A 23865-nucleotide genomic window follows, 5' to 3' on the forward strand; every position below is an offset into this window, starting at 1 on the left:
TCACACATGGCACTTTAACATAAATAGCTGATAGCCAAATTTCACACATAATTGTCTTAAAAGCATAAATAAAGTAATTTTTACCTTTATTATCATCTCTGTTGGAAACATAAAGATGCAGCTTTAAGTACTTATCTTTATATGGATTGAAATTAAGGGTGTTTTCACATCTGTAGTTTGGTTCATTTGGTTCGGACCAAAAGCAAAAAATTATAAGTTTTGGTTCCTTTTCACACAACACTGGTCTGCAGCATTTGAAACAAACCAAAATGCAGTTATGTGATAATCCACATCACTCATTGGCCACATGTCTTTGAACGTATTTCCTAAACTGCTTCTCGATTGGTCAGAATCAATGTCCTCGAAATTCCAACAGAACCCTGGAAGTAAACAAAAAGGAGGAAAATACAGCAGAGTCCATGGACAGACAACTACATGCTGTAATTATGTCCATGGTTGTTGTACATAATTTGTACAGCACTCTAGACAAACTGTTTATTTCCAGAATGAAGCGCGGATGTGGCTTTAAAACAACGCTTTAATGCACTGCAAAAGGCGAAGCCACCAAATTCCTGATGCTCCGCCCGCACCTCCTCGCAACTCCAGGTATGTCCGCGACCCGCCACTGCCTGGCAATATTGCTAATAGACACTGTCATCAAACACGTCCTCATCCCATAATGCACAGCGCAGCTGACTACGGCAGCTGGTTTAGTCCGAAAATGCGCAGTACTTTTGCAGTTAGGTCGGTTCGATCTCGGAACGTGTTCTCATCACAAACGAACGCATCCAGAGTTTGTTTCAAAGCATACCAAGACCACCTCTTCAAGGAAGTCTCGGTCCACTTGTTTGGTCCGCACCAGAGTTTGATTGCTGCATTCTCACCTGCCCAAAATAACCCCACCAAGTGAGCTATCAAACTCTGGTACGATTCAACCAAACTAAATAAGGTAGATGTGAAAGCACCCTACCTGTTAATGGCCCCAAACTTATTTTCTCACAAAATCAGCCACGACAGCTCAAATTATACATTTATAAATTTAGCATACACTTTTATCCAAAGTGACTTACATTTTGTATCAGTATGTGTGTTCCTGGACACTGCAAAAAATGACTTTCTTACTTAGTATTTTTGTCTTGTTTTCAATAGAAATATCTAAAAATTCTTAAATTAAGGTGTTTTTTCTTGATGAGCAAAACGACCTAAGTAAATAAGTCTAGTTTTAAGACAAATAATATACAATTTAAGTGAAATTGTCCTTAAATGGCAGATATTTTTGCTTGTTTTAAGCATAAATTCACTTAAATTGTATATTTTTTGTCTAAAAACTAGTATTATTTTCTTAGGTCATTTTCCTTATTAAGAAAATACATCTTGATTTAAGAATTTTTAGATATTTCTACTGAAAACAAGACAAAAATACTAAGTAAGAAAGTCATTTTTTGCAGTGGAGTGCGAACCCATAACCTTTTGCACAGCTAATGCGCTACCACTGAGCTATATTATTAAAGGCGGGGTGCATGATCTCTATAAGCCAATGTTGATATTGTAATCACCTAAACAAACACGCCCCTACCCCAATAGAATCTGGACCTTCTTTTGATAGACCCGCCCCACACATACACAAACCAGGCAATAGGTGTGTTCGACTTCATGCGGCGCTGCGCAGACCGATCGGCGGCTGACTTGAAGCAGTGCATTCCGGTTAGTAATTTTGTCCGACTTCAGCTGGCGCTGCAGGCACGTGACTGTGTCATATGGTTTTTAAGTACCGCGAGAGCGTTTCGAGAGTAGCCGGCTAGCTCAGCCGGTGCAGCTTCTCCAGAGCGGCTGCACGGAGTTGTGATGACGTAACAGCTTTACGTGATTGGTCGCCTCACTGATGACAACGATCACGTGCGTTTCAAGTTTAATCCAACCTTTAGTTCCACTAATAAACATTATAAATTCATGTTTTAAAACAGGAGAAACACTTTAATATGCTTAAGTATGTTATATTGTGTCATGTAATAAAATAAAAATGAAAATAACAAACTCTATTGATATTTTAATAATATAGGCTTGTTTCCCGTTATTTACGGGTATACAGTATAGGCAGCAATTAACATATTCGATATAAAATGTTTCTGGTTGCAACTTTTTTACTAAAAGGTTTGTTTTTATCAAATTCAGCATCTAATTCACTTCATTTGCGATTAAAAACAAGGAAACACGGCGCACACGTCACTACCGCAAGCAGCAGGTGTCCGGCTTGACAGCTCCGTCTTCAGTTCCTCCCTCGACTGCAAGCGGCAAACCTCGCCGATCGGTCTGCGCAGCGCCGGATGATCTCGAACACACCTATTGATGTTGATTCATAGACACGCCCCTTACTTCTGTTTGGCTACAAGTGTGTTTTGGTACTTGCCCCGACTCTCTTCTCCAAAGTGTTTTTCAAAAACCATGCACCCAGTCTTTAAAAGTTTACCTTTGTGAATCGGGGTGAGCATGAGACTGTTTAAACCGTGTTTTTATGTACTTTTAAACCAAAAAATTACACATTGCAAAGTGTTTTTAACTTTACACACCCCACTGTCCCATTAGCAAGGCTCAGTCACCCCAACAACAATCCAGAAATGTGCTACCTTTTAGCTCAAATTGCACTTAGCACTGCGACTGTAAAAAGGGACAAACTGTTTCAGCATGATGCACACTACATACAGTTATAACCAGGCCCTACATCTGGTTGGAGCCCATAACAGCTCCTTCACCTTGGCTGCCCCCAAGGGATTTTTTAGAAATAGGTCAGTTTTACAAGCAGGTCACCCTATGCTGGAAAAGAAAATAATCGGGAACAGACAGCGAGACAGGACTGAAGGATATGTCCAGCACCATCTCAGCTCTAATCGAGAAATAACCTGGCTGTTACATCAATCTGCAGGCTACAGGAATACTCAGCTCAGGCACTTACAAAGAATGAAAAAAGGAGAACGGGGGACGGTGGTTATTTTTTCCACATTCACAAGCGGTTAAGGGGCCTAGTTACGGTATTTTCTCGCTCGCACTCTCTCATTGTGTACCACCATCTTTTAGAGAGACGAGTCCCTTTGGAGAGTTAAATTCCTCAGGACTGTCAGCCAATCAGAGGGCAGGCTGTAGGGAGTGTGTTGTGGGAAGGCCTGTTTGAGTCTTGGATCTTTAATCTTCATGTAATGTGAAAAAACACAGCTTTTCATTATGTAGCCCTAATATAAACACACACACACGTTTTAAATGGATTTGAGTGACTGAATCCTGCATATTTAGCTGTCAGAAGTAAGATCCTTTTACAATAACATTAGTGAATGCATTAGCCCAGCAAGAAATAGTTGTCAATTCACCGTCTATGGTAACTGTAGACCCGATATACTCTGGCTATGACTAACCCACTTTTAGCCAAAATAAACTTGAATTTGGTTACAGGTCGTTTTTTGCCACAGTTTTTTTTAGCCTACACTGCAAAAAAATGATTTTCAAGAAAAAAAATCTTTCTATTTTTGTCTTGTTTTCAGTAAAAATATCTAAAGATTCTTAAATTAAGATGCTTTTTTATAAGTAAAACGACCCATGAAAATAAGTCTAGTTTTTAGACCAAAAATATCAAATTGAAGTGATTTTGTGCATAAAACAAGCAAAAAATCTGCCAATGGGGTACGCAAAAAATTCTTGAACATTTTTCTTAAACACAAAATTCAAGAAAAATTCAAGAAAAATTTGCTTACCCCATTGGCAGATTTTTTTTGCTTGTTTTATGCACAAAATCACTTAAATTTGATATTTTTGGTTTTAAAACTAGACTTATATTCTTGGGTTGTTTCGCTCATCAAGAAAAAGCATCTTAATTTAAGAATTTTTAGATATTTTTACTGAAAACAAGACAAAAATACTAAGAATTTTTTTTCTTGAAAATCTTTTTTGCAGTCTAGCCTAGGCATCTGCACTGCACAAATTACTTTCTTATGTAGTATTTTTGTCTTGTTTTTAGTAAAAATATCTAAAATTCTTAAATTAAGATGCATTTTCTTGATGAGCAAAATGACCCAGGAAAATAAGTCTAGTTTTTAGACAAAAAATATAAACTTTAAGTAAATTAGTGCTGAAAACAAGCAAAAAATCTGCCAATGGAATAAGAAAATTTTTCTTGAAATAAATTTACTTTTTTCATAAACACTGCTTGTTTTAAGCACAAATTCGCTTAAATTTTATATATTTTGTCTAAAACTAGACTTATTTTCAAAGGTCATTTTGCTCATCAATAAAATACATCTTAATTTAAGAATTAAGATGTATTTTTCCTGAAAACAAAACAAAAAATACTAAATACTATCTTTTTTTATAGTTCATTGTGTTTAAACTAATGATAACAGATTTTAATTTAGATTATAAAAATTTTATATGGAACTAAAATGAACTAAGAATAAAAATGTTGTAGAAGTATTTTTTTCATTGTTTTTTCATGTTAACAAACGTTATCTAATAAAGTGTTGATATTTATTGTTTATATTCTCTGTACCACTAACATTATAACATTGAATTACAAATATTGTAAAACAGTATCAAAACAAATATTATGATTTGTACAGAGGAAATTTTTTTTTGGGAAAATGCACATATATCCTACTGTACATTTAAAAAGTTGATAATACAGATGCATATTATAAACATTTATTGCTCTGCTTCATACACTTCTGTATGAACACAACATGTCCAAATGATTTCTCATATTAATCAACAGTACAGTATATCGTATTACACTGAAAACAACCCAGCATATTTCTTTAATAACAAGATTAATGGTTGCCACAGGTGCTGGTCCATTAATCCAAATTACATTATCTTCCAAAGAACAAAATCAAAAGCCTGGCACCTAAAATAGCTTTGCTGATTTGTGAGAAACGCTTGGGTGACATCTGTTTCAAATGAAGAGAGGACTGAAAACACACATCAGTCTAATGTGCAGAAAGGAGGATGGGCAAAACAATGTTTCCACGGTGATAAAAGCTCTCGGCATCGGACATCCTAGCAACAGTTACGAGGCTTTAGCAATTTGTGGTTGAGTTAAGGGGGGAGGATACAATGTGTATCTGCTTTACTTCAAGCCACCTAAACCAGCTCTCAAGAGTTCCTATTGCAATGCACCAATAAAGACCATCAAATTATCAGCGTCTGAAAGCTGTCTGGCTGGCTGCTCAGACGTATAATGTACATCGAGCTGGCTGGAGTGGACATACGCTGCTCGTTTTTTGTTCACGGTCTTTGTTTTTGTGGCATTGCAAGCAGTTTTAGAGATTATTTATAATTCAGTTTTAATATGTTGGTTTTTAATTTAACCAATGCTGGATTGTTTCAACCCAAAACACTGGCTTGTTGGGTCAAACATAAACATTTTCTGGGATAACCAACGGGTTAAAAATAATTTGTATGTCATTATGTTTTGACATTTTAGTTGTCATTAAACAGATGCCAAATATACAACATTAAAATGATGTAATAATGACATTCTGGGACGTTGAAGACCCAAGATATGCATTTAAAGTCGCCATGAAACGGAAGTAGCGATTGCATTATTTTTCACGTGGTGGCGTATATCCGAGTGAAACGGGCTTCTGAAAGGAAATAAGGCAGGGCTGGATTTAAATTTGTCCATCGAGATCTGATTGGATCACCTGAAGTTGGGTCGTGTTGCTAATTGCTAACAGTAGCGATCTTCTCCCGGACCCCGTCCACCTGCCATACCATGACCGGAAGTAAAGAGAGATTGTTTGAGGAGGGGAGGAGATTTGCATTTTTGATAAAAAATTATGAGGGCACATGAATAAAAAAAATAAACAAAGCTAACAGATAAGCCATTTGTAAAAAAATACTACAACATTCCAAAACAAATTACAGTTTTTCAATTTATTTTCATGGCAACATTAACTCTTTCCCCGCCATAAATGAGTTATCATTTGCATAAAAAAAGTGTTCCTGATGAGGTTTTATGTTAATACCGTGATCATCCACAATTCATAAAAAAACTGAAACGAAAAATTATTTACTAGTTTCAAACTCTGTGTATGTTTTGATAATCATTCTGAATCTGATCTCTAACAAAATTCCTCCACAAAAATGCACTATAGATTTTTTTTAATACAAATACTAAGGCTGTATCGATTAATTGTGCAATTGCGCGTTTTCTCAATAAAAGAATTTTAATGAATTATGGTGAAATCCCAGCACATCCCAAAGCCAGGGGGCGCTCTCGTGCAGAAACTTCCTTTGTGCCATAGAAGAATTAGCATTACAAACGCTATTCCAGGAAATGTCTATAGGAATATTTATATCGCTGTTCTTCAAATTGTTTCAGATATTTTCATGATAAAAAATAATGTTTTGAATAATTTTCTTTGACGAGTGTTGCCTTTTTAAATGCACGTTATAAACGACTCTGACTCATAATGATTTTAGATTGATGAGGACTTCCTACTGACAAAATGTCGTAGTACACGCACAAGCCGTGCATGAAACACAGAATCGCAGCCTTGCGATTCAGAATCGATTTCATTTTTAATGTGAAACGCAATTACTCGTTACAGCCCTAAAAACATATTCAACTTTAAGAGTTTGTAAGAAGAGAAAAAATATATATATGATTTTGTTTCTTTGTTTATTGAAAGCAGAGGGTTTGTTCTTTCATTTGATATATTTGTATGCTTATATATTTTTAGAAGAAAATTTTCCTGGAAGGCACTTTCACAAAAATCTAAAAAAATACTGGCGGCAACTTTAAAAAAAATGGCTGGCAGGGAATAAGTCAAGAGTTAAATTACAGCATGAGTAGCTTGTGGTTTGACAAGCTACAGTTTCAAAGTAGCTTCCCAACACCACACATCATGTGCTCAACAAACAGTTAAGTATCTTGACATACACTTCTAGTCTAAACATCCTGCTGAAGTTCTCCAAAACATCTAAATGATAGAGAGCATGATTTGGACAGCTGCTGTTACTGACACAAAGGCACTTCTGTGAAACACAAGAGGTCAGTAAATCAGATGGACGTACTGTATGACAACCATCTGGTCCATATTCAAAGCAAGTCTGACAGCAAGCAACATGCCCACACGTACATGTCAAAGACCCTTCATATCAACAAAAACATTCATTACTATTTATGAACAGGAGCTTACACTACCCCAGTTGTCATTGGGGCTGTACCTAAAGTGTTCATATTATTAGTACCTCAAAGATACAGTGTTGTGCTATGGATGCTGGTCCCCAGCATGGGGTGCTGGTGTTCTCAGCAGGCCTCTTTAATAGCTTCAACAGCAAGACTTCCTTGTTCAACAAGCTTCACCAGAAGGACATGGTTATACCACAGTAGACTGCAAAACAATGCATTTCCTAATTGTCCTAGATGTGTTTGAAGAAAGTGGGTTTTCAAAGTGTTCGAAGATTACAGTATTCCTTCGTAAAGCATGGTGCTAAGATCATTGGTATGATTTTAAGGAAACGCTGAAATAAAATATAACTTAAATGCACTGCACTTTTAAGTCTCTTTAAATAAAAGTGTCTGTCAGATGCAGTGTCGGCCGTTGACTTCTTTTTTTCGAGGGCGCTCCATGCGAAGTTCGTCACAATATGTATGTAGCCCGTAATGTGTGTGGTTCTTAATTTCAAAATATGTGTTCTGGGCGTCGAGTGATCCTTTGTGCATCACGTGTCTTGTCAAAATAAGTACCTGCTGTAACACGTCTAAAGGGTTTATGATAAAAGAGACACTTGCGTTACCAGACACTCGCATAATCTCATGCATCCTGTTAAGGGAGTGTCTTGAGTGTATTTTGTGAACGTGAGCGTCTGTTTTCCATACACTTATTTTGAATTTGCGCCCCTCGGATGAGCAGTCACGAGCCGCCACTGGTCAGATAAAATCCAACCATCTTTATAACAAGATTTATTGACTTGAGAAGCAAAACTGCATATGTTAGGACTTGATTTCAGAAAATAAGCCTTTTTTCTTATTTATACCGCAAAACAACTGTTCTGCAAAAAAAGTACTGTACTGCTATGGAGATAGTGATCTCACCAGATTAGATCAAAAGCGTTGGGTCAAAAAAGGACAAGCCCAGCACCTGGGTTGAAATTAACCCAGAAAATTTTTATATTTAAACCAGCAATGGGTTAAAACAACCCAGCATTTTGGGTTGAAACAACCCAGTGGGCTGGGCTTGTCGCTTTTTGACCCAATGCTTTTTGATAAGATAATTATCAAATAATAATAATGTGGTTTTTTTTTAGATAATTTACTCACCACCATGTCATCCAAAATGTTGATGTCTTTCTTTGTTCAGACAATAAGAAATTATGTTTTTTGAGGAAAATATTCCAGGATTGTTCTCTTTTTTATGGACTTTAATGTATCCCAATACTTACTTACAATACAGTTTTAATGCAGTTTAAAATTGCAGTTTCAAAGGACTCTAAACGATCTCAAACGAGGCATAAGGGTCTTATCTAACGAAACGATTGTCATTTTTAGTAATAAAAATAAAAATATGCACTTTTAAACCACAACTTCTCGTCTTCTACGGTCTTGTGATTCGCCAGCGCAACCTCACGTAATACGCCATCACGTCAAGAGGTCACGCATGACGTATATGAAACTACGCCCCCAGTGTTTACAAGTGTGGAGAAAGAGGGCCGTTTCCGACGTTTTCGTTGTTGTATGTCGAATTATACTAATTAATGTCTTTCTGTCAGTTTATTGTTTAAAATGGTCCGCAAATGTGCATTTCATATATGTAACACGTGACCTTTCGACGTCATTACGCAATTACGTAAGGTCGCACTGGTGCGTCACGTAGCCGGAGGAAGTAGAGAAGTTGTGGTTATTATGCATATTTTTTATTTTTATTGCCAAAAATGACAATCGTTTCACTAGATAAGACCCTTATGCCTCTTTTGGGATCGTTTAGAGTCCTTTGAAACTGCCATTTTAAACTGCATTTAAACTGTTATGTGTTGGGGTCCATTAAAGTCCATTAAAATGAGAAAAATCCTGGAATGTTTCCTAAAAAAACATAATTTCCTCTCGACTGAACAAAAAAAGACATCAACATTTTGGGTGACATGGTGGTGAGTAAATTATCTGGATAAAAAAAATAGACTAATCCTTTAAACAACGACTAGCCATGCTGAAACCAAAAAATGAAAACCGTCATGTATCGCCTTGACCTTATTATGTAGGTCTTTGATTTAAAATGTATAGCTATTCCTGATTCTGACGTATTTTACAACTGCCCTTTTCGCAAATGTCCTTTAATGACAGCCATTCAGAATTTGGTAAAGGTCAGCTGTGTGTCATTGATAAAACTGAAGCAGCTGCTCTTCGCCTATTTCATTTGTTTCATTTTGCAAGCATTTGAAAGTTGCGCAAGCTTATTTCATCAATTGTTCGCAAGAAAGCTCTTGCATATACATGTACAAAACTATGTGCAGCATGTTTACAAAAAACCCAAGCAGCGGACTTTGAGCCACAGTAATAATAGTATGCCTCATTTTAAACCAGTCATTTCTCCCGCTCATGTTTAAACGACAGCAGATGGACTCGCCCACAGACCACCTCCTCAGAAAATCAGGATAGAAGCGGTCGAAAGTCCACATGTGATCCGAGTGACCAAAACACATTTTAATACCAGGTATAAACAGCCCCTGTGTGTCACCAGAAGCTTCAACGTTTTACTCTTAAAAACTCTTAATTTAAAAAGTGCTAGTACAAATATGTTTACATTTATGTGTACCTTTGAGATACTAAAATGCACTCTTTAGACTTTAGGTACAAAGTTGTTCTTTTTAAAAGGGTACCACCCAAGTAACAGCTTTTGTACCCTTGTTCTTGCAAATTAGGGGTGCACAATTATGTCAATGTTGTAAATATAAATGGCTAAAGGACACGTCAACTTATCAATTTTAAAATCTCTGATTCACCACTGTATTTGGTGCCCAAACATGGTCCCAAAACGCATAGAAATGAGCACAAATGGACAGCTGTAATTTAGGCTTTTGGCGATTATGTCATTGTATCACCCGTAAATGTAATCCCGAATCGTTTTTAGGATGAAATGTGCAGCCCTACCACAAATATTGAGGGGCACACACCACTTACTGTACATTTATGGTGCTTTTCCGCTGTGTGGTATGACTAAGCTCAGCACAACGTGGTTCAGCTCGCTTTGGCGTGGTTTACTTTTCCACCACAGTTTAGTACCGCTTCAATGCAAAAAGTTACTCGACCTAAGAAATGTTTTTTACACACTAAATTCAAGAATTTTTCTTACCCCATTTTAGCTTGTTTTAAAGAGCACCTATTAAAAAAAACATATTATTTTCCACATACCGTACATTTTTGTAGCTCCAGATTTCACTTCTTCCTGAAACGCACGGATTTGAAAAGCTCTGTGTCCCTGATTGGCCAGCTAATCTGTACATTGTGATTGGCCTAAATACCTCTGATGTCAGCCGGAAATGTGACGCTTCTTACATGTTTGAAAGATTTGGTTGCTAACAGGAGTTAACTTACTGATTCCGAAGCGGGAGGAATTATAATAATGTCGATGTTCTTTACATCACCAATCCCAGGAAGTTGCCTGTAATCCGTGTGTTTGTTGTAGTCCAAAAAAGAGATTTACATTGAAGACTATAACTCACGTCATGTACATTTTGCATAGTTCTAATACACACTTATAAACCATAGGAAATTTAAAAACATGAATCGGACAATAGGTGCTCTTTAAAAAATTCATTTAAATTGTATATTTTTTAGACTTATTTAGGTAATTTTGCTCATCAAGAAAATGCATCTTAATTTAAGAATTTTTTTATATTTCTACTGAAAACAAGACAAAAATACTAAGTAAGAAAATAATTTTGTGCAGTGGTCAAAGTGGGTTGGAATAAAAGACTTATCGTTATTTCGGATGTTTTTCACCTCCACAAAGGGAGTTTGGGAACTTGTACGACAAAGCACAGATGACATCATCACTTGGGTTTCAAAACATGCTAGATGTCCTGTAATCTTATTCCAAAGCCTGAAATTAAACTGCTACAGTGTATCTTTAAGTCATTTTCCTTATTATGTAGTCAATTGTATTTCTAAAATATAGGCTTTATTGTAAAGTATCACTGTTGTTTTATCTTTCTTTTAATAGATGTCTAATTAATTCGTATAATACTATGCAATTAGCGCAGAGCTTTTCTGTTCAGTCTACAGGCTGAATAAAGACTCCAGTTGACTACCCACAATTATAGCTAAGGGATTTCCCATCAGTGATAATAGCCTGCTTGTGATAAATTAACATCCAGTCTACCCAAGACATTAGCTGTGGACATTATCGCTTTTAGTTAATATTTTGTGATTCTGTGCCACTATCTACTTTTACACTAAAACCACATAACACTGTGAACAGAGTATGTCTAATGTACACAGTACATGATGATTTCAAGTTGATTTTCTTAAGTCAAGTAAAAGTAAACTGATGACATCTGATGACATCGAAAGCAAATTGATGATATCTACAGATTGCCGCCTTTAAAGTGACCCATAGTAAAAGACTACCTGCAAGGGTTACAATAAGACAAGGTATTACATCAGGCTTTTGTCATAAATAAAACCCCTCTAACAGCAGAAAAGTCTATTGAGTCTATCACTCACATTGTGTACCTGGATGAGAGCCAGTCCTCATGCCAGCAAACTTTTTTGAACCATAGTAACTTAAAGTCTAAAACAGAATGTAGCCAACCGTATATCATGAACAAAAGGCAAAAGCAGACAATTGTTCACTACAGTCATCTGTCATCCAAATCATAGACCGAACCGAACAGCCGTAAAGCTGAAACATTAAGAACATGATGGAAGAAATGATGAATGTTCGTCCTAATATCAGACTAAAGGAGATTATGTTCATCTTGATATACAACAAGGATTAAGTTGTTGACTGAGATTGTCACAATCGAGAACCATGTCTGCCACGATTAATCCTTGGCATGTCATGAGTCCAAAAGACACTTGCATGTACAGTATTCTATACCAAAAAAAGGAAACACAAAAATCTGTTTTTGAGTACTAAAACAGAGTCAGCCCATTCACACAGCACTATGGTCCCAGAAAATTTCCGTAAAATTGTAAGAGAGGCTTCTGTGTGAACACAAGCACGTCACGTAAATGTTCTGGGATCGCTTCCAAAATAACATTGTCGTAACATTTATGGAACACATCCTGAAAAACAGGCAGAAACAATACCGTAAGGGGTGTGCCGTAGGGAGGACGTGTGTGTCATCGCAACAAGACGTTATCTTACATGAAGAAGCTGCACGCACACGGTTTCTCAAGAGAGAAATCACGGATAATTGACAAAATTAAGACGCTGTGGGCTTTAAATACACTGTTTTGTCGCTGGGGTGGTACCCCAAGGTACCGTTTTGTACCTTTACAGGTATATAAACATAATACAATGTTGTACCTTTTGAGGTACATTTCTGTTCCTTAAGGATCGATTGTGTCCCTTTAAAGGTACAGTGAACTGTTTTGTACCCCTAAAATTTAACTGGTACAAAATTGTTCCTTAAGGTACACAATTGGTCCTTAGGGTATAATATTGTAGCCCAGAAGGTACAACATTTCAATGTGTTTTATACCCATAAAAGGTACAAAAAGGTACCTTTTAGGGTACCACCCCAGCGACAGAAAATGGAACAACTTTGTACCTTTTTTTCTGACAGTGTACATCATGTGTCTTTACAGGATCTTTACAGTATGTGTGTGAATGCACACACGAATTTTCGAATGGCAGGGTAAATGAACCAAAAATCTAATCGACCCCGGACAAATTCTGGACGCAATTTCCATGTATTTTCCGTAATCTCTGGGTGAAAAGGGCTAGAGAAACATTCTTAAAAATAAAGGTGCTTCATGATGCCATAGAAGAACCATTTTTGGCTAAATAGTTCCAAGAACCTTTACATCCGAAGAATCTTTCTCTTTAACAAAAGAATGTTTTTTGTAAAAAAGGTTGTTTAGATTATAAAAGGGTTAGAATGGATTCTTAAAGAACCAAAATGGTTCTTCTATGGCATTGCTGTGAAGAACCTTTGAAGCACCTTTATTTTTAAGACTCTAATTCAGAACAACTATTTGTAATGTTAATCTTCAGATCTTAAAGCAACACTATGTAGTTTTCATGTAAAAATGACTTACAGCTCCCCCATGTGGTTGAAAAGCGCAACAGTGCCTGGTATCAGACACTCTTCTGCAGGCAGGGGGAGGGGCGGGGCTGTGTTTCCTACCCTCCACCGCCACTTTCAGAGTGTGCTTGTAGCAGCTAGGAGGCTGCTCAGGTTGCAGCAACAGTACAATTTAAATCCAGTTAAAAGTTGTTCTATCACTGAAATAATTTTAGAGACATTATTTAAAGGTAAAAAAAACTACATAGTGTTGCTTTAACACTCTTATGCTGGGTAGTACACACCAAAAGATAATCGGGCTGATTTTTGGGCCGATTTCCCCCCTTCCGACAATCCTAGCTATGTCCCGATCATCTTGATGGTTCACAGATTATTTTATCAAATTTTCCAAAATGTCCGAACCTGATCGGAAGAACGATGGAGCCGCCCCAATCACAAATCGTAAATATTAAACATGTTTGAGAAACATCATCAGAAATCCTGATGTGGGTGGGGAACCCCGAGGACAAACGTGCGCATGCTCTTTAGCTTATCACAATATCCAATCAGAAAGTGAGATGATGAAAGACGGAAGCAGTCATGGCGCAGCACAAAGTAAAGTTGGTGTGGACAGCAGAGATGTAGGATCAGCTGTTTGTACAACGTGAAAATCATTCCAAACACTATCATTGAAATTTCTTCCTGCGTCCGCCATGCTTATTCTGAAGTCTCGCGAGATTTTTGTGAAATTTCCTGTGTTTACAGTGCTTTATTTGACACATCATGGCACACCACACACTATAGGAACAAAACTGTTAAATCTAGGATTTTTCATCGTCATGTTTGTGGTCTCACATTTTGAAAATCTTTTAAGATGTAAAAAATCTCTTGGTGTGCATTTTTGAGCTTTATGAACCTTTCACATTCACAGAAGCTTTCTATTGCACAAAACGTTCTTTGTAAGAAGGTTCAAAAGATTATAAAAAGATAAGAAGACTTTTATTTTCAATAGTTCATGCAAAAGACTATTTAATGAATTATTTATTGAATCAAAACATAAGGAGACTTTTATACGGGTTATGCTGAAAAAGATCTAAACACGTCACCAATTCTGTTTGATTCTCTAAAATCTGAAATAGAACTTGGCATCAAAGCGTTTCCTTGTCATAACTAAAATCATATATGAACCGCAAATTGACCACAAATATCTTTCTGCAACCCTTATAGTAATGGGTGCACAAGAACTAAAAAAAGTAAAGTTTCCGCTCTGCAGATAAAAGTTACACCGTTAACTTGTATGATAACCTACATGGAGTGTCCGGATTCACCTAATGGTACTCCTGTATTCCTTATTGTGAATTTTATCTGCCAGAAAAAAAACAAGTCTAAAAAACTTTGAAAGTTTTATGCTACAAGCTTTAGGGTCTGTGATACAGCTCCGGCTGACCATTGTAAATGTTTACTCACTCAAAAATGTACAATTTATTCTAAGGTAAAGGATTAAGAAGGCAGATGTTTGATTTTAGTTTGTTTTGATGCTAAAAGCATTGTCTTATTCAAATGCTTCTGGTGCATTTAAGTACATGTAATGGTTTTTAACAGAAAAAAATCAACCTACAGCTCATTTAGAAGACATAACACATCTGTCAAGATTTATGCCTGCCTTAAGGTAACAATTGCTAGCTGTGCCTGTGCATGCACACATCTGTTAATATAACAGTATTAACATTTATGCCAACACACATTCTCTTAACTCCGGCATAATTACACGGATTCTGTAGAAATCTCAGTTTTCTGCCATCGACACACAAGTATAAACATTGAAAAGAGTTTTATAAATGAGGAGATGCCCTGACAACCTGCTCTAATCTATTTAACAGCTGTAATAAAACACACACAACCTTACATTACTGTCTGGCTCGCAACACTTTATACGCTTTGTTAAAAGTTCTCCTCTTACCATGGTGGACGTCCAGCACTAGTTTGTTGTCCAAGTCCATAACTTCAAAAAGAGGTAAAATCACACATGGTTGCAGTGGCAGGGGAGTGAAAGACGGCAAGGGCTCATAGGTAGGGTGATCTCGTCACCCGTTTGCCAGAGGAGTGCTGTCCCCCGTGCGGACTGCCTGCGCTCTGTTCACGCTGGAGCTCGGCATCTGGCAGACAGAGTGGATCTGATCTGGGTTGGGACACACTCCCACACCACTGACTGAGCTCTTAAAGATACAGCAGGGTGTTTTTTTAGCTTGGCCACTTGCTTTCCCCAGTCTCTCTCTCTCTCTCTCTCTCTCTCTCTCTCTCTCACACACACACACACACACACACACACACACACACACACACACACACACACACACACACACACACACTTTCTCTATAGACATAACTTACATACTACTGTTTAAAATAAAAAAATCAACATTGTGGAATTAAAGTAAACTCTATGGAATTACACAACCTGGCAACCTTTATCAAGCAGCTTCTTGAGGTCAAGCCTTGGGAAGCTTTTAAACAATACTGAAGGAATTTAAATTTATTATGGGCTCTTAAAATTAGTATATAAAATAAAATAGTATATAAAAATAAAATGAGAAAAGTTGAAATTATTTATGTTGGCACAATTATATTTTTGTCTTCACAAGTTATTTTACCTGTTTATGCATAAACCTTCAGATCAAAAGATTTTTTAAATCGTGAGGGATAACTTTTGATCAGTAATGTGGGTACCGTATGTTTCCATCTCCCCATTATTTGCTGTAAAATGTTAACGTTTTAGTTTTATCACATTTACGTAAATATAGGGGTGCATTTTACCAATGTAGCTTGACATTTTTTTGCTGTTTTGTGTCACCAGGTGCTTTGTACTAATAATTTTAACCTTATGTCACAATATGAAGAAAGATGTTCCTGTAGCTCTTTGTACATCTCTGTATTAGCAATACAAAATTTGGTCCTCAGAGAAGACACATGCTAATAAAAATGTGTAGCTTAGTACATACTGTATAAAAAATGACTTTTTCTATGTGTATGTGCTTCTATTACAGGGTTCCTACAGGTTTCTTCAAGTTAAATTCAAGTCTTTTTAAGACCTTTTTAAGACCATTTATATAAAAAATTAATACCCATTTCACGTCCCTACCAGCAAAGAAAAACTAAAATACTTAAACTTGTGTTCATTTATTTTTCCGATGTGAAATGGGTAAAAAGATTATAAGCCAAGCAAGTGTGAAAATAATTTTTCAGTAGGCCACAAGAAAGTTTGCCAAACAATGTTAAGTTGTTAAGGAATTTCTGAGATTTTCTTTGATTTTTCCCACTTCTCCTTTGCCTGTTGCTGTGTTGTGTTGCAGTCTATGATTGTGGTGATCTTCATTTACTGAAGGTATCACGTGTTCGCAGTATTTTGTACTGTGACCCGGGACTGTGTTGCGTTCTCAATTATTGGATCCGCCACTCTTTATTTATACTACTTTATTAAACAAACAGAGATGCAAACACATGTATGTTCAAAAAAGAGAAAGGTAATCTAAGCCCTCACACCCAGGCAAATATCCAGATACTTAGGCTACATTGCCACAGACCCCTGCCATCCCTACCAACCTAGGTATATAGAGAAAAATGAAATTCGAAAATCAAAAGACGCCGACATTAATTTGGAATATTCAATTTCATTTTTTATGTTAAACCAAAACTCTTATTGAACTATCTAGCACTTCTTCTTGCTTTACTCCTTCTTCCTCTTCTTCCTGGCCACCTCCTGCAACGTATCCAGGGCCTTCCATCTGGCTGCATTCATTTATATTAATTTCACATTATATTTAATAAATCCAACCATAAATGAACAAAGCTGACAATGTTTGTCAAAGCATCACAAAACACTTTACTGTTTTTGCACTGACATATGAAGCAATACTTGTGTAGATGACCCCTTTTATCAAACTCTTTTGAATACAATAATATGTATAGTACTGTATATTAATGATAGAAAGTGCAGGTCTAGAGATTATAAATGTAATCGGTGTGTAATGGTTTATAGTTTTCTTTCCTTTTTTAGATAGAGCAGAAGCAGTAAAAGTGCCTCTTTTAATTCCTCTCTTGCAGATTAAAAGAGCTTAATCCACTTATTATTTTAGATTCAAAAGTCTACTTGCTGTCCCAGTGACTGGTGACTTTATATTAGAGCTTTGCGTTTTTTATATCTAGAGTCAGCTTGAGCTTTGCTCGTGCAATGGGCTTAATTAACATTCACATTGCTTTTTTGCTACCATCTTTGTGATCTTTGAGCAAACTTTTTAGATATAAAAAGATGGTTCATTAATAAGAATATTATTAAACAAAGGGACGGAGAAAGAAAGTGCAGCGCGTGGTCGTGACTTTCAAACCAAGCCAGTTGTTATCGCAATAGAAACGGAGGCACGCAGCTTGAAACTGCACGTGAACATTAGCGCTGACTGACCTTGATCACGGCCGTTTTCCTATCGACTCGGGTTTTACACATAATGTTAATCGGACCCGGTCCTCCGTGAAAACCTCTATGCATACAACTCTGCTCAAGTTCAGAAACATGTTACGCTGAACTCGCTTCATGTCGCACCCAATTCATCGAGAAACAGAGAGCATGTGAACGTACAGCAGACTCATCGGGAGAGACACGATGTGCTCGCAACCAAAATGCCATTAATAATAAAAAGGCGCAGGCGCTGAAAAGCGATGTGTTTGCATCCCTGATTTAATTAAAATGTGGTTGACAAAGAAACTTTTAAGGAAAAATACAATATGGAGAAGTTACATACAGCACAATTTTTAAGACCCAGACATCAAAATTTAAGACTTTTTTAAGTCTTTTTAAGGTATTATTTCCAAATTCATAAATTCAATGCTTTTAAGGCTTTTTAAGACCCCGCGGGAACCCTGTATTAACCTAGAAAATGTGAAAAAGATCATCCCAGTAACTTAGTTTTGGTAAACCATGCTCTGCAAGCATGTGAAATTGAAATCTGGCTCCCCTTGTGATGTCAGAAGGGGATAATACCATAGCCACTGCCATTTAGTACAGAGATCAGCTCATTTGCATTTATAAGGACACACACAACAACGGCACATTTTTGCTCACACCTACAAAGTGGCAATTTATCTATATGGTATTTTGAGCTAGAACTTCACATATGTACTCTGGAGACACCAAATATTTATTTGACATCTTAAAAAAGTCTTTTAAAATGACCCCTTTAAATGATAAAAGGGTTTTATCTAAAAATTTATGCATTTAGCCAAATGCATAAACGTAAATGCAAATATTTAAGGTATTTTTACTCTTTCCTTTCTCTTATTGAAATGCCATATGATAATTCACAACTTAAATGGTGCATCACACAACAAATACCTACATTTATGGACATGTATATGCTGTGGCCTAAAGCACTCACTAATGACTTAAAGACATATGATCATATGATTGAGACACAGATGTAAACTCTTTATAGCCACACCGCATCCCAAAGGAGGAAGAAACTGAAAACTGACCTGACCGCTCAGACTGAAATGCATTTACTAAAATCCAATTATAATTGGATTTCAAGCTACATATAAATGTGGTCTGTATCAGATTTGTAAAAATCAAATTTCTCTCAATTATTTGGGGTTCTAATTTTGAAAGTCTATATTATCCGTTATCTATTAGCATTCCCATTCATCCTAAAATGCAAGACCACATGGTATTAACTCTTTCACCGCCAGCGTTTTTAAAAAAAGTTGCCAGCCAGCGCCAGCGTTTTTCATGATTTTCACCAAAGTTTAATGCCTTCCAGAAAATGTTCTTCTTTAAATATATAAACATACAATATACCAAATGAAAGAACAGACCCTCTGCTTTCAAACAAAAAAAACCGTTTCATCCTACCTTTAGTGGTTCTTTTGCAATCAGCTTTTGAATATGGGTAGGTTTTTGCAAAAACACCATATTTTGAGCAAAAAGCAGAAATAATTCCATTTTTATGACGGACTTTTCATAGAGATCCATTCAGAGCGATCTTTAAAACAGACACGGACATGCAGCAGCTTGGCATAGGGAAATACTTCCGGTTTTAAAAAGTTGCGGAAGGGCGCCACCTGGTGGATAATAGCGGTATTGCGGAAAGACGGAATATCTCGTCATTGGCGGGGAAGCGTTTTCTCTTAATTGACGAGAAATCTCGTCAATGGCGGGGAAAGAGTTAAATGATTATCTTCTATCTTGACCTATAGGGCTATACAATTTGTTTAGTCAATGACTAGCGTTTTTGATTTTGCACTGATTTCAATAGCGAAAATATATTGAAGGGGATAATATGACATCACTAACCAGCAAAAATGCAGACTAGAAATAACTAAACAAGTTTGAAATGCCTGCCTAAAAATGCAAAACAGTATCTTACTTTTAAAAGTTGAGCTATGGTATAGAGATTATAATGATGGTGCACAGGAGGGTCTGCATGGGGGTTTAGAGTAAACACACAGAAATATTTACTGACTCAGCAGCAGTCTGTCAACAACACAGAGCGAAACAACAACACAATGCACCAGACAGACACACCTTTTAACTTATAGATGTATAAATTATTTAAAGACAGCACTCAAAAATAGTTTAAAGTTATAAAAATAAAGCTGATGAAATATTTAAAAGCGGTGCATAACTAGAAGTTTGTATAATCAATGTAGAAATGTCCATGACTTTTCCATGCCTGGAAATTACAACTTTAAAAATCCATAATGTCTTCAGGATTAAAAAGAATGTGGTAAAACTAAAACATAATCTACCGGTATATCGAAAAGAAAACAAGCTTTGAATGTATGAAATCTTTTGTCAAGGGTTTCAGAATCTACCTGTATCTCTTGTGGTCAACAATATTTGCTAGTATACACTATCAAAGTGTAACAGGGTTCCCACACTTTAGTTAACGTCAAATTCAAGGAACTTTTTCAAGGACTTTTCAGGTCCAATACCCTCAAATTCAAGGACTAAATGTGGGGACACATTTCAAGTAAGAGCAAGGTTACATCGTGTTAACTTTTAAGATACATTGTTACAGATCCCTTTCAAGGGAACTCGCGCTGTGTCACTGTGGTGACACTTTGGGGACGCCTCCAGGGGTAAGTGCGTCTGAATGTGTATATCAAATTTAACTTATGGTGAGGCTTAACGACAAAGACAGCATAACGCGGGAGCCAGGAAGTATATCGCTATCTGAAATATTACCAAAGACGGCGTTACAGGGCCGCAGAAAGTATGGCAAGGAAGAAGCAGTGTCTCGTTCCCTTCTCAGGGAACAACAGTTACATACGTAACCCAAAACGTTTTCATGTGTCAAACACAACTACTCAAAAAAGCATTTTGGTATGAATCAACATTCGCATACAGAAGATATAAGCATTTAAAGCGACAAGTTTAAAAAGTCTAAAAAGTTTATGATATTATCCTACACTACACAGGGAATTATATGGATTTTTTTCCCCAGAAAACTTCTTGCATAAAATAGATTCAAGCACATTCAATGACCTGTATCTATGTATGTTTATTTTCAAAAACTTCCCAGGGCCTTGAATTTTTCCCCCAGATTCACAAACTTTCAAGGATTTCAAGGACCCGTGGGAACCCTGTATTAATTACTATAATAATCTACAGTACACTACGGTTTACTATAGTAAATACTGAAATATACTAAAGTGTTTTTAAGGGACATTGCAAACTATCTACTTAATAACAGTGATGGCCTATTTAAACCAAGAGTTCTTTTCAGTTCTTTCACAAAGCAGACATGTCTGCATAATGAAGGTCGTCCCCAAATTCAATGCCACTGTGAACCAGAGCTCCTATTAAGCAAATCCACACAATAGTTGTCCTGTAACACCATCATTATTATGCCTCCCACTTCAGACAACTGCGTCTGAGATATCTGGACGAAAAACAATGAAGAGTCTACAGCAGTTTCCATTGCAGTCTTATAGCGTCACGTCTGAACTTTAACTTTATGCGAAACATTTTGTTGCGTCTGGATGTGTCAGTGGCTTAACTCAATTCCCTTACACCTGACATTAATACCTTTAGTAGAGTAAAAATTGCTGAACTAAAATCAGGATAAGGATTTTATTGTTAACACAGCTTAAATTAGTAGTAGGCATCAAGTTGCATTCACGTTACTATAGCTTAGAATGGATTGGTATTAGCATTTAAAAGGTCACTGGATTACTTTAAAAGACTCTTAACAGAGTTTGTATGATTGTTTCTTCCCCATTTAATGGAATTATTAATGTGTGGAGGTGTATGTGACAGTAGATGCTCAACTCACTGCTATCTATAGTTTGGGTGCTCTGGTCCTTACAAAGCTGAACGTCCTCTGGGATGCTGGTGCTACGACGCAGGATCCATACGGTGCAGGATTCAGCTCGCCGCTCATGAAACAGCAGTGGACTGATCTAAGGACAGTTTGCAAAAGGTTGTTTATAGAGTTAGGCTATTCAAAAGCACTGGAGAAAAATAATCTTTTAAGCCCTGGCTTCTTGAAGTGAATTTGGTGAGGTTTGCTGCCCTCTTGAGTTCAAAATGTACCTCAAATCCAGATTAATATATTTGGAAAGCTTCAGCATAGAATCATATAGAAGTATAAATATCAACAAACAGACAGATATTTTGTAAATAATATTCAACTAATATTTATAACACTAATCGCAACTAACTGTTTGCAGAATAAAAGTTTTTGTTTACATATGTGTATGTACTGTGTATAACAATATACACACATGAATGTATAATTTTAAGAATGTGTGTATATATATTAAGTATTCATATTTATATATTTCTTAAATAAATACATGCATGTGCATTATTATTATACATATTAGACACACAAATATGATGTAAACAAAAACTTTTGCAAACAATGAATTGTTATGCAGCCCTATTCACAATATTTTCGATAATACTCTAATACATAAAAAAGGCATTCTGAATGTAATCCTTATGACAAACATAGTACAAACTAAACAAGAAATACACTATAGGAGCTATTAATAAAGTAAGTTTATACCTCTGATTTATCAAGAAGAACTAGTTGACATTCAGCAACCAGGCAAAACTTGACCCTCCATCCGATAGGCTTTGAAAGTGGTTGTCCACAAGATATCCAGTGAACCGAGGAACCTTTCATATCTGAAAAAAAGAATAATTTTGTTATCTTAACATAATGAGAAAGAGCAAAGGAGGAATTGATGATACATCTAACCATAATAGAAGCAATGTATAACTCTATAGATGCAAACCCATTGGTCCATACAGCAAATAACACAATACAACTAACAACTGTATAAATGGAGATTCCCAAAATGACTTGTGACATTCAGAATAGTGTTATAGACTTAGGTTATATTATATGATTACTAAACTATGCAAGGTAAGATATTTAGGTTAATGTTGTCAATTTTAAAATATAGAAAACTTCTGCAGTATAAAGAGTCGCTTTGTGGCAATACTTCATTATGGAAGACAATAATCAGATAAAACATTATCCACAAATTTTAATGCATATATTCACAGCACACAACTACAGATATTTAACAATATCTTTGCATACGTGCCATTTTCCCCAATAAATCATATACATAGAGTTAAAAGCTATACGGTAATACCATGAACGGTGTCTGGCCTACTCACCTGTTACCCTCATCCAGCCCTGATGCTCACAGCGGGTCATGTTTGGTGCCATTGCTTGCATTTTTCAACTTGAAGATTACATAGGCACTTACTAAATAAATACGCATCAGAATAAATGTCTCGTTGAAGATATTTTGGGTTCAGACTGTTGACCCGTTTAACTGCGTTCGTGCACACGGGTCACTAAAACACGTGATTTAATACCTTAACTTAATTAACGTATTAAACTACGACAAATCTCTGTCCACAGACAACAGCACTCTCACTGCTGAAGGACCTTAAGCGGGTAGATAACTAGTTGGCTATTTCATAGTTTACACTAAATTTTGGAGTACAATAAACGACACAATAGTTACATTGTCACAAAATAAAAAAACATCAGGTAACTCCTGAGTAAACACAGCGGCAACGCTGCTGAACGTTGGTCTCATGAATATTAATTGTATGACGTGATGTTTGCCCAGACTGCCTATTTGATTCGATCGTGTATGTAGGCGTATTAACGTAGCTTATGAATATTAATTCAGTTACATGAATAGCCATAAAGGTTTGAGGCTAGTTAAAGCCAAAGCCATAGAAGGTGAGCAACGTCACTGTCACCTAATTAATATTCATCAATTTTACAATTAACCCTTTGCATTGCAAAACCTGAACTCTCACTGCGACAAAAAGGGATTTATTTACGCCTTAAACCTTAAACAACCGTGTTGTATATTAAACAACGTATATTTAACCATATAATAGGGGACCATTCGAGAGTCAGCTTATAGATAGCATTATATCTCACGCCTTTTATAGAAACTGTATTATACTTTACTGTGTTTTACTCTAGTTAAAATCCTAAATAGTGATATGAACCTTCCCACATATTGTATTAGAGTAAACTACTACAGTTTATCTACAGTTGAGGCTACTACAGAATACTATACTGTACATTAAAGTGTAGTAAGTAAGCTACTATAAAC

At 36.3% G+C, this 23865-nt stretch overlaps 1 protein-coding gene across 1 annotated transcript in view; it reads right to left on the reverse strand.

The window, feature by feature from the left end:
• Positions 1-15432, reverse strand: part of dab2ipa (DAB2 interacting protein a) — a 112765-nt gene extending 97333 nt beyond the window's left edge. The window contains exon 1 of the mRNA XM_065248374.1: positions 15176-15432. Coding sequence (XP_065104446.1) covers positions 15176-15215 — 40 coding nt within the window. The 5' untranslated portion in view covers positions 15216-15432. The remainder of the gene's footprint in view (positions 1-15175) is intronic.
• Between the last annotated feature and the right edge of the window lie 8433 nt (positions 15433-23865).

This window comes from Paramisgurnus dabryanus, chromosome 11 (genome assembly GCF_030506205.2).
Source record: "Paramisgurnus dabryanus chromosome 11, PD_genome_1.1, whole genome shotgun sequence".
Classification (NCBI taxonomy): Eukaryota; Metazoa; Chordata; class Actinopteri; order Cypriniformes; family Cobitidae; genus Paramisgurnus; species Paramisgurnus dabryanus.